The following is a 16,144-nucleotide window of genomic DNA, read 5'->3' on the forward strand; positions in this document are numbered from 1 at the left end:
AACCTGAGCAGGCTGGAGGCGGGAGGAATTGGTACGTAGCTCTGTCCTGAACACGCAAACGCAGTGTTCAGTGTTATGCAAATGAGATGCTTAAAATAAGGAGGGGGTATCAAATAAATCAAATGAGTAAGGATTAAATAAGTAATTAAAATGCGTATATAAACATTACTAAGAGGAGGCTTAAAAAGGGGGGATAATGATAATGAATAAATAAATGGTTAAAAATACATATAAACATTGCCAAGAGGAAGCTCCAAATAATGATTTAATATATTATAAAAATGTTGCCAAGAGCAAGTTTAAAATTGAGGGAAAAAGAGAGAGAAAAAAAAGATAAGATAAAGAGTAAATAAATGAATGATTAAAAAAATAAAAACATTGCCAAGAAGAAACTCAAAAAAGTAGGGAAAACGAGAGAAAAAAACAACAAAAAGAATGATAAGTAAAACAAGATAAATAATAAGCAAATACTGAATAAATAGATGAATATGATAAAAGATAAGAAATACTTGATTAAATAGCAAATAAATGAATCACAGAAAAAAAAAAGAAATACACAAGCTCAACACCTTGCGCTTCATAAGATTACGAAGGGATATTCCTGTTATTTTAACCTTATAGAAGTGGCTTTCAAGCGTGCTATTTTTCCAGCTCGAGAAACTGGTGGACACGATGCTGACCCCGGAGCAGCTGGCCGCCATCCTCAACAGGAAGGCGATCAACGACGTCACCAGATTCTGGCCTAATGTCAACGGCTTCCCTCACATTCCCTATACCTTTGAGGATGGTCGGTATTGCTTGACAGTGTACCGTTGTTAAGAAAGAGCCTTTAGCCTTTGTCATATATATAAACGCTAACAGACACGCATATACATATATGTGTATATATATATATATATATATATATATATATATATATATATATATATATAATATATATATAAACACACGTACATGCGAACTTATCTCTAAATGACTCTCAAGACCTGGTTGACAAGGCAGCCGTCCGGAGCGCCATCCAGCACTGGATCGACAACACCTGCCTCACCTTCACCGAGGTCTCGAACACCAGCACTGGAGAACGCATTAAGTTCATCCGCCACGCTTCCTCCTGTAACTCTTACGTGGGAATGGTCAGCGGCAGCGGAGGACAGATCATCAACGTGCCCGTGTGGTGTGAACAGTCGGTGAGTAAGTGAGGGGCGGGAGGGAGAGGAGGAGGGAAAGAGGGAGGGGGGGAGGGAAAGAGGGAGGGGGGAGGGAAAGAGGGAGGGGGGGAGGGAAAAAGAGAGTGAGGCGGAGAGAGGGAGAGAGAGGGAAATAGAGAGAATGTTGATAAAAAAAAAAAAAAAGTTTGGCGCCATCAGTGCTACGAAGGGTTGGGTCTATGTGCTACAAGCAGATCAGAAGATTTAGATTAGGGGTGTTTTTATGAATTTTAGTTTTATTTGTTTATTTATTTATTTTTCTATTATTATTATTATTCGTTATTATGAGTTGTAGTTTTTATAAGTTTTAGCTTTTTAGGTTATTTTTTGATGAGTTAGTTTGTATGAGTTTTAGTTTCGTTAAGAGTTTTAGAGATTTGTGAGTTTTAGTTAAGTTTGAGTTTTTAATGTTTTTTTTAATGAATTTTAGTCTTTTGTTTTCGTTTTAGAGGTTCTTTTTTTAATGAAACAGTTTTGTTGAGTTTAATTTTTGCTAAGAAGTCGTTTTTTAGTAGACATGTCGAAGGTACAACTAAGCAAAGCGAAAATTCCGTGCACACCTGATCTCTAATCACTAATTTCGCTACTTAGACGCACAGCTAATCTCTAATCGTTCGAAAGTCCAAAAAATACTTATTTCAACTCAGACTTTGACTTTCCATGACCTTCGTTGGCAGTTTGGCAGTCTGGTACACGAGGTCGGACACGCCTTGGGCCTCTGGCATGAGCAATCGAGGTCAGACCGAGACGAACACGTCTCAATTCTCACACAAAACATCATATCATCGGCGATTTATAACTTTAACCTCATGACGACCAGCAATTATGGTGTGCCGTATGACTATTCCTCAATTATGCATCACTATGCGCAGGTAAATCATATGGCTTTTACAGTTCTAATTGTTTTATATGTGTGTGCGTATGTGGATGTGCATAAATATGTGTATATACATACATACATATATATATATATATATATATATATATATATATATATATATATATATATATATATATATACGTCTGTGTGTGTGTAGAGAGAGAGAAGTCACGATCTGTAAGACCAAGTTTAAGACTTCTACAAGACTGGGTCCAGCATTCGAGGTTCCAACATTTGTGTTCTTCATATTTCTTGATATAAATCCTTTCTTTTCCACAGGGCTTCTCTCTGAACAGCCACAATACCATCGTGACCAAAGACCCGAGGTTCCATGCTGAAATTGGCCAGCGCGAAGGCCTCTCCCACATGGACAAGCTCATAGTAAACACCATGTATGGCTGTACAGATAAACTCCTCATCTCTTGCGGACTAGTTAGTGATCCCTGTCAGAATAATGGTTATTTAGGAAGTGACTGCACTTGTGTGTGTCCTGATGGAACTTCAGGGAGCAGCTGCGAGACTGTTAATACACTCTATAATGGTTGGTTTCTCTTTTCGATCTGTATATGCACTGATAACTTCCTTATTTTTGGTCTCACACAGATTGTCATCTGTTTATGTCTTGTCTCACAAATGGAATATTTTATTTGGTTTTATTTCACAGACAGTCACGTTCATTACAGATGAACTTTCATGACTTTAGATTATCATTAATACTACTCCTTGAATACTTTACTTTATGAACAGAACTTTTGCGATGCGCTCCTAACAAATATTCAAGAGACACTGTAAAAGTCACACATGTTAAAGCATGATACCATTTTAACAAAATTTATACATTCTTCAGATGCTATCCTATATTTCAATACTGAGATCGTCACCGTTGAGAAAACTATTTCAACCGTGAACTATCCTAATGCTTTCCCTCATGGTAAGTATTGTTATACAGTCTCAGTTCATTACTCTCTAGCCATAGTGGTATGTTTTTTTTTTTTCATGTGTGTGTGTGTTTTTATATATTTTTTCCATTCGAAGATAATATAAATCAGAAAATGTCCTTCTTAAGCTGTGCTTATTTGCACCTATTTGGATGTTCTGACAGTTTTCCTTCAACTTAAGGATCAAAAATGTATAAAACTATATTGATCCAACAATATTTCCTTATTAACTCCGTGTGTTGATGATTCTTAAGAGCTTTTTACTACTGATAAAATTAAGAAAGTGAACCAAGCGAATTTATGGAATATCTTGATATCTGTTAAGCACACTGGGCATGACTCATGAGTGAAAGTCCAAGAAATGACATACTAATAACTAAATACGTGTACTAATACTAATGAGATGCTTAAGCCTGTTTCATTAATACAAGGGAGAAAATTAACAACTACACTATGAAGATAAAGTTCAGGTGTTTTGATAATTTGATTACCCGTAGTCCCCAACAACACTGAAAATGTGGATTTGCAAAATCTTGTTGATGAATATATCTGAATAGTAAGTGCAACATACATGTACTCTATGCCCCTTTTGAAATAGTGCAAATGTATCCCTGAGCATACATGTCAGCCAGGTTGGGAACACTTTTATTACTCTCTGATATCCATATAATCAACTGACAAGTGAAATACGAAAGAATGAAACTCTATCTCTTCAGGGAGATGCGCTGTAATGCCTAAGGATTGAAACACATATGCCTAAATAAACAATTGTCTCGTTACTTGGCTTTTCGAGAATTGCAAAATAACTTTGACTAAAGTTTTGATAGCGTATTGTACTTAATGATTCAGTTACCAAAACTTGGTGTACTTAGAAACCTCAGTCATATAGAGCAGATGCAATCTGATTGTAGTCTGTGTGCCCAACTCTCTCCCTCTCTATCTTTCACTATATGTAGAAATATATACATGTACGGATATGCTTTTCATACACACACTGTGTTTTCACGCAACAGATTCGGATTTCGTCAAATGGATAATCGCCCCCGAGTGTAATGAAGTAAAACTGACCTTCACGGCATTCAACGTGTACCAAGCGGTTTCACTAACGGTAAACGGCGTTAGCACACTTGGCTGTTGGTACGATGCCCTGGAAATCAGGACTACTAATGCAACGGAAGGGCAGTGGTATGTATATTACAATACTTTATTGTAATATAATTGTATATGCTTATAATTATTAGATATGTTAGTAAAAAATCTGTTTTAGAGACTAAGAGAATTCATGTTTAATGACTCCTACTTTCAAGTCTAACCTCATCTGATTCAGCCACATAATATTACCTAAAATCATATCTTAGTGGTCTTTAGCCACACATGTGCTTTGTTTTTTGAAAGTTTGTGAGAACTGAGTGTTCATATCGATGACAGAAATTAACAGATTCCATAATTTGGTGGTGCGCTGTGCAACAACGAGGTTCCTCCAGGGCGGTGGGCGCTCGTTCCACTGTTCTCGTAGGGCAGTCTAATTGGCTGCAGTGCGGGACGTGTTGGCGATTGATGCGGAAGATCGTCGTCAAGCCAGCTACGTCTCTCCTGTGTTGAAGGCTGTCGAGGTTCTCTTGATACTGCTGGAATACAAGAATACAAGAAAGAGTAAAGAAAATCATAGGAAGGATTCCTATGATTTTCTTCGCTCTTTCTTGTATTCTATGCAAGATGCAAGTTTCTGCGAAGCCCTTCTCGCCAAGCTTTCTACGTGACATTTTTTTTTATCTATTTTATTTTTTCGTTATTTATTTATTTATTTTTGTTATTTATTTATTTATTTTTATTTATCTATTTATTTAATTACTTATTTATTCATTTTTGTTGAATGTGATGCCCAGTACTTCAATTTCTTCTTGTGTTCTTATTTTTCTCTCGTTGAAGTGACCTTGGATATCACTGCTTGTCCTCTTAACAACCATAAGCTGAGTCTTATTCAGGGCAAAGGACACCTGCCATTTCTCTCCCCAAGTCGATATTTGTGCGAGCCCGTCATTTAGTTTTTCCATCCTGTTCCCAGGGCTCATACCTAAAGGAGTGTGTTCCATCATCCGCAGATGCTTTGGTTTCAGGAATGAGGTGGAACAAGCCATTAAGGAAGATATTTCACAGCAGAGGGCCCAGCATACTTCCTTGAGAGATACCTGCTTTCCATTGAGGACTACTCTCATTTGTCTGTTGAGTAGATATTTTTTTCGAAAGGACTAGTTCGCCGTCCACTCCAAATACTTTTAACTTGTCAACAAACCTAGGTGCCCCTATGCTATGCTCTATTCTCCCTCTATGCTATGTCCAGGGCAAGAACACAAGTGCGCTGTCCGCAGTCAAGTGCAGCTGACCAGTCTGCAGTTATCTGCGACAGCAGGTCGGCAGCAGAGCGGTTCTTCTGAAAGCTATATTACCGGGTAGACAGAAGATGGTTTTTGTTGAGGTGGTTTGTTAGGTGAGAACATATTATTTTTTCTAGTATCTTGCTGATGATTGGTAGTAAGAAGACTCTCTCTCTCTCTCTCTCTCTCATCTCCCTCCTCCCCTCCCTCCCTCCCTCCTTTCCCTCCTTTCCCTCCCTCCCTCCCTTCGCCCATATCCCTTCCTCCCTCTCTTACCCTCTCCCTCTCCCCCCAGGTTCTGTGGGACGGATATTTCGCCTGGCCAAGAGTTCCAGTCTGTTGGAGGAGAAATTATTCTTTATTTCAAAGTTGGGACAAATTTCAAACCCGGTTGGTCGGCTGACATCACCTTTGTTCCCATTCCTTCCTGCGCGCCTTCGGGAACAACTACCACCACGACTACTAGCACCACCACGACTACAAGCACAAGTACAAATACTAGTACGACTACAACTACAAGTACAAGAACCAGTGCGACTGCAAGTACCACTACAAGATTGTCTACAACTACAAGTACATCTTCAACTACAAGTACCACTACAACAACCAGTCACATCGACAACAACCACAAGCACATCAACAACAACCACAGCCATATCGACAAAACAACATCAACAACCACAACAACCACAACCACAACCACAACGGCCTCGGTTGGTCAGTGTACCTCATACACAGAAAACGGACTGACTTATTTCATTTCTCCAAACTTCCCTGAATATTATCCACCAAACGCGTACTGTACTCTTTCAGGAATTACAGTAAGTTTAGGGCCAATTTTCCAGTGGTCATGACATATGTGATGATGTTTATAATGATGATGATGAAGATAATAATAGCAGTGATAATGATGGTGGTACTGATAATATGATAATGATGATAATGACAGTAAGTTTAGGGTAAAATTTCTAGTGATAATGACATATGTGATGATGATGAAGATAATTATAGCACTGATAATGATGATGACAATTGCAGTAAGTTACAGGTCAATTTTCTAGTGATAATGACATGTGATAATAATAATGATGATAATGATAATGATGGTGATAATAGCAATAGTAATGATGATGGTGCTGATGATAATGATACTAATGATGGTGATAATACTGGTGATAATGTTGATAGTGATAATACTACTACAAATAATAATAATAGATATCATTTTTATTATTATTATAATGATCATGTTATTATTATTATTATTAATCATAATATTGTTTACCCTAGCAACGTATCAGTAAGCAACAGTTAATGATAATAATGATGACAATAATAATTTGCCTTGTGTCGATAGGATTTAGTTTTAAATATATAAAAAACTACTGCAGTACAAAGTCATTTCTCGGTTATTCAAAATAAATTTTCTAAAAATCACTTTAAGTTTAATGGTTGAGACTTTAGGTAGTCTTGGCTAATTGTCAAATCATATCTTATTTATAATTAATATGATAATGATTCTGTGTTGTGATGCTGGAACTGTTCCTAATAAGCATGGTGGTTTTATCATTAGCATTATCATTAATATTATCGGTATTATTATATTGCCATTACCATCACTATCAGTTGTATTGTTTTCACCGTTGTTATAGGTGTTACTGCTGCTATCATTATTATTTTAACTAATATTATTGATAATATCATTGTCACCATAATTCCCATTATTACGTTTAATTATTACTATTCCCATCATCAATATCATTCCCATCAGTCATCATCATCCTTGTTATCATCAGCATCGTCATCATCTCTGTTATCACTAGTATCATTACCATCATCATCCCAGTTACCATTATTATCATCATCCCTGTTCTCATTATCATTGTTATCATCATCGCAGTTACCATCATCATCATTATTATCATAATTACATGGCAGGAGGAGCTCGCCACAGTGAACTTATTCATCAGGGTTCTTCGGCTGCGTGCTGGCGACACCCTTGTGATTCAGAACCCTTACACGCCGCCGCTAACGTAAGTCAAGACAATGCTATACTTAGAACAATGGATTTCCTGTCTTGGCACTTATGGCTGAGCCTGGATGTGGTGATTTAACTGGATATTAATAACCACATGCTTGTGTATGTGCTGTGTGGCGCAGTGGTAGCGTTCTTGCTGACCTGCATTCAAATCCTGCGCCGCCAATGGATGGTAACCGTGGCCATTCCTTGCACACAGGGGTTAATTTAGAAGCAAACAGATAGCCTGCCACACCAAACATAATAATAACCACTGTAATAAATAGAAATAACTATATTGTATATTATAAATATATTATACTGTACATCCAAATACACACGCACTCGCATATTTAAAAACATCTACAAATGCATGTAGGTGCATGTACGTACACACACACACAACACAACAAAACACACACACACAACACAACACACACATACGCACACAATGCCCACACAGCATAATTTCTCTCCAAAGTTCCCTAGAGATTTGGCTTTCCTTTGATGCCTCTGTGTATCTTTCCTTAACAGCCTGTCGGGGAGAAAAAGACGATATAGGAACATCATCCCCAGTGCACAATTCCTCGCTACTTTCACGTCCAATGCTGTCGGAGAGTGGACGGGTTTCCGTGCACAGTTCAACCCAAGGACTTCCTCTTGCCACCAAGTAAGTGTGATGAGTATTTCGCCATCAGAACGTTTTCTTCTCGCCCAACTCAAGTTAGTGAGAGACAAATGTAAACACGGGGACCTGTACTTTCTATTCTTCCTTTGTTAACAACAAAAAATGTTATGTAGGTCTTCGTGAATCAAAATATCGACATAGGAAAGCCCATAAAATAACACTGGATTACTCATTAACCAATAAAATCACATGTGTAGAGCACGAAGGGAGGAGACCGAAACCATAGAGTAACGGTACTTTATCTGCTGACATCGAATTCTATGGAATTCCGTCTGGAATCTGAGAGACATTATATATATATATATATATATATTATATATATATATATATATATATATATATATATATATATTTTATATATATATATATATATACATATATAATATATGTGTGTGTGTGTGTCTGTGTGTGTGTGTGTGTGGGTGTGTGTGTGTGTGTGTGTGTGTGTGTGTGTGGTGTGTGTGTGTGCATGTATGTATATAAATTATATATATGAATATTTTTATGATGTACATATTATGTATATATGTACATATATATATAAAATATAAAAATATAAAAACATGGATATATATATATATATATATATATAATATATATATATATATATTATAATATGTATATTAAATATATAATATATATATATAAAATATATATATATATATATATATATATAATATATATATATATATATATATATATATATATATGAACACACACACACACAAAACGTGTGTGTGTGTGTGTGTGTGTGTGTGTATATATATATAACATTGACATATATGCACACACACAGTACAAACACACTCACACCCCACACACACTCGCGCGCGCGCGCGCGCGTGCGTAGCAAAATCCACAGACATGCAGTGAATATGATCAAACAAAATAAGTTCCTTTCGCGCAGTCCAGCCACCTTTCACGGGCTTCCCTCCCCAGGTCCTCTCCGCCAGCCCCGGGGGAGTCATCACGTCGCCGAGGTTCCCCCGCAGGCACCCGAGTAAGAAGTACTGTGAATGGAAAATCATGGTAAGTGTTGACACTTATTTACTCATTTACTTTGGGAAAGGGTTAAGCATTTTGATCGTGTTTATAAGTGTATATATATTTGTAGGGTTACTCGAGGATTGTGAGATAATCAAGTGCAATAAGTAATATAAATTCCAATCACTGGCGAATCTAGAAATATTCATAGAAAACAGCAATGAGTTTTAGTTTTGCTATAGTGATGTGGTGGCATGTAGGAGTGTGCAGATCTAAATAAACCTTTTTTTCTATTTTGTATTTTGTCTCTGCCTCATGACAGTCCGTTTAGCAAGCAATCCAAGAGATTTCTGAATAGGTTATTTACCTTAAGAAGGAAGAATATATATCTTTTTTAAAGATCTAAAACGTCTGAGGGATGGGCAGCTAGGGAAAGAAGAGCGGACTGCAGCAGTGGAAAGCAGCCCCGCATCATGCACCCCTGTAGATCTGCTACTGTCTTCAATTATAAATGGTGTTATGATAAGGTGGCGAATGTCGAATGACGTATAGCCTTGACTTGTAGGTACTATAGATCGATACCTACTCCTGTGTGCTAGGAATAGGCCCTCATTCCCGAGGACACCAAAAAGGTTACAACTGACAAACATACATACAAACAAGCAGTCTTAGCCCATTAAACCACTGAGAGCCCACAACTACGAATAAACCTGTATTATACCTTTTCTTCCATTCATTCCTAGGCGTCAGTTGGCAATAAAGTTCAGTTGACCTTCACCCACATGCGCCTGGGAACCTACGCTCAGAACTTCGTGGCTGTGAACCCCAACCACCGACCTTTACTACACCTCTGGCTCTGTCTTCTCCTTCAGTGGCTTCGCACTCCCGCCGAACGTCATTTCGGACTCGAACTTCATCAGGATCTTCTTCTCCGGCAAGAGGAGGAGCAGGGGCTTCAAGGCTGATGTATAGTGAGGTTTAGAGAAAGGGGGAAGGAGGAGAAGAGGAAGGGGGGGGAAAGAGAGTGGAAGGAGGAGAGGGAGGAAGAAATGAGGTGGGGAAGGAGAAGAGGGACGGGGGGAACTAAGGAGAGGGGAGAGAACAGAAGGGGAATAATGACAGACTAAAAACTTTAGAGCAGAAGAGGGGACTGGAAGAAACTAGGGAAATAAGGGAAAAGGAGAAAAAAAAAACAAGAAAAGGGGAGTGAAAGAGTGAAGGAGGCGAAGGCAAAATGAGAAGGAAGAGGACGGAAAATTTATTCTAAGTGAAAGGCTAATGTTTCTTATTGGTTCGATAGTTACATCAATTGGGTTTGAAATTTCGAGGTGATGGCCGCCTTTCCCCAGGTTTCGAGACTAATTATGCTCCCAACACAGTTTGTACACACACAGTTAAAGTTGCTTCGGGAAATGCAAGGTATTTATCTGATGAATTAGTACAGATGTATTTTATCTAAATTAATCATATTGAAGAGTGTTTTTCTTCAACCTCAAAAATACAAACACACACACATGTGTATATATATATATGTATGTATATGCATATATGTATGTATATGCATATATGTATATATATATGTATATATATATATATATATATAATTGCACCAGATTTAAACCTGAAAATGGATTTAGCTGTTGAAACCATATAGTGTCATCCATTTTACAGCTGAAACTAGTGAAGAGAATAAAATGGACATGGTTTTCGCTTAAGAAAGTACATACAGGCCACACATGATATACACTATTTCATATATCAGTGGTGCACTCTCCATTTTATCACCAAATGGAGAACAGTGGACAATTTACGTGACCTTATAAAAAAAAAAAAAAAAAGTGTAGGATAGATAGAGAGAGAGAGAGAGAGAGAAACATGTGCCAGCACAATACAGGGTCGAATGGAAGTACGCACCTTTTTGAAAGGAGAAAACGGGACAATGAGAAATAAAAAATGAAAATTGCAAAAAGTAGAATAAGTATAACTATCCATTTATGTACACACATATACACACTTACAGTATGTATATGTGGATGTGTGTGTATGTATGCATATATATTTTTGTTTGGTTGTTTGTTCAACAGCCACGTATTCCACTGCAGGTTCTAGGCCTCTTTCAATTCACTATTGAGACGTTTATTTGGCAGTACCACCCTTGCCTGATTGGATGCCCTTCCTAATCAACCGCGGTTCGGCGTGCTAACACTTTTGTCACGGCGGTGACCTCCCCTACGACATCTGTGTTTGACTTCTAAAAGCGGTATGTCGTTTTTTTTCGCCGTGGGTGTGGGGCTCGAGCCAGCAGTCGGAACCCAGGCATTTTTACGACTGCCGCGGCGAGGAAATGAACTCGGGACTATGAGCTTCGGAGTCCATTCCTCTAACCATGGACCATATATATATATATATATATATAATATATATATATATATATGTGTGTTGTGTGTGTGTGTGTGTGTGTGTGTGTGTGTGTGTGTGTGTGTGTGTGTATAATTTTCCTCTAGACAGAGTCGTGCCATCTATCATCCACACACAGATTTAAATATATGTATATATACATATTATAATATTATATATATATTATATATATATATATATATATATATATTATATATATATATTATATATACATATACACGGTTGTGTGTGTGTGTGTGTGTATACATACATATATTATATATATATTTATATATATATATATATATACATACACCCCCATATATGTATATACATATACATAGTGTAAGTAGAGTGTAGAGGGACACAATCCAGCACATTCACATACGTACATGAATGTGAAAGTAGGTCAGTGACCGTGACGTAACCAGTGACCTTGTCGCAACCACAAACCGACAAACCACAACCAATGTCCACAACAACATAATCAATACCCGGAAATCATTAACATACTTTCACATGTGCATTTTATGTTCGTACATGACGCATCATAAGAGAAATAATGAAACTAATGATGTGCTACAGACGAGGATCCCCTCCAATACAGGTGACAGGTGACATAGATCAATGATCACCGCGTAACCACGCAACTTGTCGAGAGTGAAAGCGGTTAATGACTACAGTAGTCACGAGGTAACCACTGGACCTAGCTAACGATGGCTACTAAGTGTAAAGTGTAAAGGATTATAAAAACTCGTTATACAATATATGCTTTTATTTTTGATTGTATAAACACTATACAATGCGCTCGCACACACACACACACACACACACACACACACACACACACACACACACACACACACACACGTATACACGCAAATATTGCTAAGGTGAATACCAAAATGATAAATCTATCGTCTGTGATAGACTTTCCTCCTCAGCCATATTTTGCGTCAATCCCATATAGGGTGTAGGAGTGTGGAAGGAGACCCCGTGCTTGCACAATTGTCTCTAATGGTCACCAACACCCCTCCTCCCCTCTCCAAAGCATGTTCTGTTTTTTGCTAAGAGAATATATCACTGGTTCATTCTGTGTTTGCTAACGATTTCTCGCTATTGGTGAATGAGGGAATATATTGGATAGATCATCTTCACCGGTGGCAGCTCTTGGGTGTTTAAATAGTGCATGTGTCAGGACATCTATGTAGCGATAGGTTAGAGCTGTCTGGAAGAAAATTCTTTTGTCTCGATCGTGCCCTCCTCTTAAATGACAGTCTATCACCAGTGGATTACGGAACTTAACCCGTTCTTCATTGCGTTGATATCTCCAGGTGGTGATGTTTTATTATAGTAGTGTAGGGGTTTCTCCATTGAATACTTTTTTTCTTCCTGGCGTATTGTCACTCACTGTTCACTTCACCAACGACTAAACCGGCTTTAAATCCCACTGGCAGCAATATTTCCATGCTGGCAACTATGATATTGTTGGGGGGGGGAGGCGGAAAGGGGGAGTGGGGGCGATAGGGGTCTCATCTTTTAATGTTATACTAGTCATTCTTACATCCACAAAAAAATTTTTTTTAAAAATATAGTTTTTTTTGAAATAAGTTCATGAAAAATTCTTTAAAATTTTCGGGGAAAATTAAGCTACCAACAACCTTTACGCCCCAAAGGGATTAACCAAAATAAAAAGCTTTAAAATAAGGGTTTTAAAGGGTATCTACACCGGGTCAAAGACGGGTTTCCCCCCTCGTATTTTGCATGAACCCCCTAATTATCTACCAACTAGCGTCACTACCTGCCCATATGTATAACTATTGTTTGAACTTGTAACTGATTTGACAAATGACTGTGTTACAGACGAGTGATCTCCCTCAAAACCAATAAGAAATAACCGCGCAAGGGAAAAAACCCCAAAACGCAGGACGGATAGAAGTCAGGCCAGGTGATGACCAAATTAAAGGTGTTGACCCGAGAACAGGTGATCCTTCCTTACCTTCCTACCGCCCCTGTCCCACATTCCTCCATACCGCATTACAAAGTATAATAGTAAGAAGCAAACAAACAAATCACCAGTCACAAGTCCTGTCTAAGGAGATAGTACAGCTCTGCACTGAGTTTTTCAGGCGAGTGATCACACCTATGCTAATGAGCGTGACACGATCAATATGATAGCCCGATGTCAGTTGCCGCTGACGACCCCACCTCCATCATCACTCCCCCTCCTCCCCCATATGCCTTATGCCTCAATTTGCCTTTATTATGACTCAAACTTACACAACACCTCCAAGAGGCGATAACACAAATAACAGGCTTAAAGTTTCTGTGTAAATGTAAATGCAATAACCAATATTTCATATGTTTGCACCTTTCATACTTATAAAACTAACAGGTTAATTACCTATTACGTTGGTTTGATTCTATTTAAGAGCATTAATAGTGTTTTCAAGGTATCTACCCAGGTAAAAAACGGTTTCCTCCTCATATTTACCCCTGAACGCCTAATTATCTACCACTAGCATCACCACCTGCCCCACTGTTGACTCAGCTATATTTTGCTAATTACCTCAAGGGACAATGCGGTTTTTTTTCCTAAATGCCGCATTTCTCGATGTTTTACAATCTAAAATGCAACTTAGGAAATATATTTAGTTTTCCCTTAAGGCCCCTATGTGTAACTATATACAGACGAGCGTATCCTCGCTTAAGAGGATTCGCATAACAATACATTCTCCGTTTTATGATGATATCAGAAAAAGACGAATCAACACAGAAAGTGGACTAGTTCTTCAGCAATTTACTCCCCCTCCTCGAAATTGTCTATAGTACCCAGCTAAAACGTATATGGGAAAGAAAAAGAACGATGCAAGGGTAACAAATATTGTTTGCGCATTAAAGGCACCACTTTTAAGTAATACATGCTATATTTTTTTAAAATCTCTTACAAAGAGAGAAATATCTTTACTTTGGGACACGGGAATAAAACTTGCTACTCGACCTCTTCCATATTTTCGGGATAACTTAATATACAAGCTTTCCCAAAATGAAGAAAACACTGGCTGTCTAAACATCTTTCACCTATGTTTTTCACTATGTCACTAGTTGCTGTAGTAGTAAAAACATTTAAAAGACCCATGTAAACTATTTCTATTTTTAAAAAAATCAACACAATTGTAACAAAAGAAGGCTTTGACTATTTTTAAACAATATCCCCTTTTAGCAACTGACTCTTTATCAAAACCAAGAACTTTTATGAAATATGAAAAATGAGGTAAAATAATTTACCTTTTTGCCCCATCCTTTTATAAAGCTTTTATAATTGTTCGTGTATTGGATAAAGGCCCCTCCCTGTCGCCCCCACCGTCCTCCGCACCCCTCGCCGCCGCCGCCCTCGCCCCCGGGCCCGCCGCGTGGGGTTTTACTTCCCCCCGCGCGCATCCGCGTCAGTGATGAGTGCGGCGCGTGCGGGAATATAGAGCCCCTCGTCTAGGCTGCGGTCAAAATTACAGGGAGAAATATTCTCTGACCACGAAGAAGACGTGATAACGTAGGCAGTTTACATGCTGATAATTATAATGTAACCGCCAGTAGAAATTTTGTTAACAAGGTGAGAATCGGTCACTGATGACGCTAAAAATGCACCACATTGTGAGGAGTGCCATTGGCGGTCGCACATTTAGTGGGAAAAAGTGCAGCATTCTCAGACGTATGTACTTGTCTCGCTGGAAAATGTATCGGAGGATTGTGACACAGGACTTATTAGTTTCCTAAGGGGGTTCTAATATTTTAAACAAAATATAAGGATGCATAATATTTATGAATAGCTTTTATACTTTTATAAGCACTTACTCATGATTTATTTTTTTATAATATTTATTAGTGTTTTTGCCGTAGGCGGGGCAGATAATTTTAAATAATCAATCGATCAATGATTTTTTTTTCTAAGACAAAATATGTTAATAGTTTTGGGTTATTTTGTTTATTTCTTCTTTAATAACAAGGGTTTGATAGTACTTTTATGCAAAAAAATACATATTTGATACCATTGGTAAGCATTATTTGTCATTCAAGAAAAAGAATTACACTTCTACATAAGGAAATTTGATAAAATACTAGCATGTAACGCTCGGATACGGTTGTTAGTATTTATAAGCCTCTGTAGCGTCTACTTTAGTCCGTGATATACTCTACGGATCTCTTCGCCATGTTTTTTAATGTGCTGTACTTTCTATATTTCATCTCGTGTCTGATCAATGAAAAAGGGCGTGATCTGGTAGCGTATGGGCCCCTTTTTCCTTATTTAATTTAGGCCTCAGAGATATTCATCTTTGGTTTGCTTTCATATTTAAAGGCAGTCGTGATATGGGTCTGGTTTACGTAAAACAAAGATTTCAAAACCGCCAAAACTTACAAATTTAAAAATTTAAATTTTAAAGTAAGACAAAGAAATAAAACCCATGGAACCCAACGAAAGACTATGTAAAACCTAATTAAACTAATCTAAAACCCAAAGGCCATACACGATAAAACAAAACAAAAAAAAAAGGAATAGAAATTCTAGTAAAAATTTAAAAAATTGAGATTGATAAATACAAAAAAAAAAAAGGGTTCTAGAAAAACTCAACCCTTACGGGGTTCGTTTGTAAATTAAAAA

The 16,144-nt window shown here is 37.7% G+C and overlaps 2 protein-coding genes across 2 annotated transcripts in view; both read left to right on the forward strand.

Annotated features, from left to right (window-relative positions):
- The window catches only part of LOC119573595, a 90,008-nt gene extending 88,073 nt beyond the window's left edge, over positions 1–1,935 (forward strand). The window contains exons 7-8 of the mRNA XM_037920806.1: positions 985–1,191; positions 1,886–1,935. Coding sequence (XP_037776734.1) covers positions 985–1,191; positions 1,886–1,935 — 257 coding nt within the window. The remainder of the gene's footprint in view (positions 1–984; positions 1,192–1,885) is intronic.
- Positions 1,887–16,144, forward strand: part of LOC119573388 (cubilin-like) — a gene marked incomplete in the record, with an annotated part of 17,599 nt that continues 3,341 nt past the window's right edge. The window contains 5 exon segments of the mRNA XM_037920622.1: positions 1,887–2,080; positions 2,368–2,629; positions 2,936–3,019; positions 4,040–4,211; positions 5,697–6,221. Coding sequence (XP_037776550.1) covers positions 2,018–2,080; positions 2,368–2,629; positions 2,936–3,019; positions 4,040–4,211; positions 5,697–6,221 — 1,106 coding nt within the window.

Source organism: Penaeus monodon, chromosome 5, assembly GCF_015228065.2.
Source record: "Penaeus monodon isolate SGIC_2016 chromosome 5, NSTDA_Pmon_1, whole genome shotgun sequence".
NCBI lineage: Eukaryota > Metazoa > Arthropoda > Malacostraca > Decapoda > Penaeidae > Penaeus > Penaeus monodon.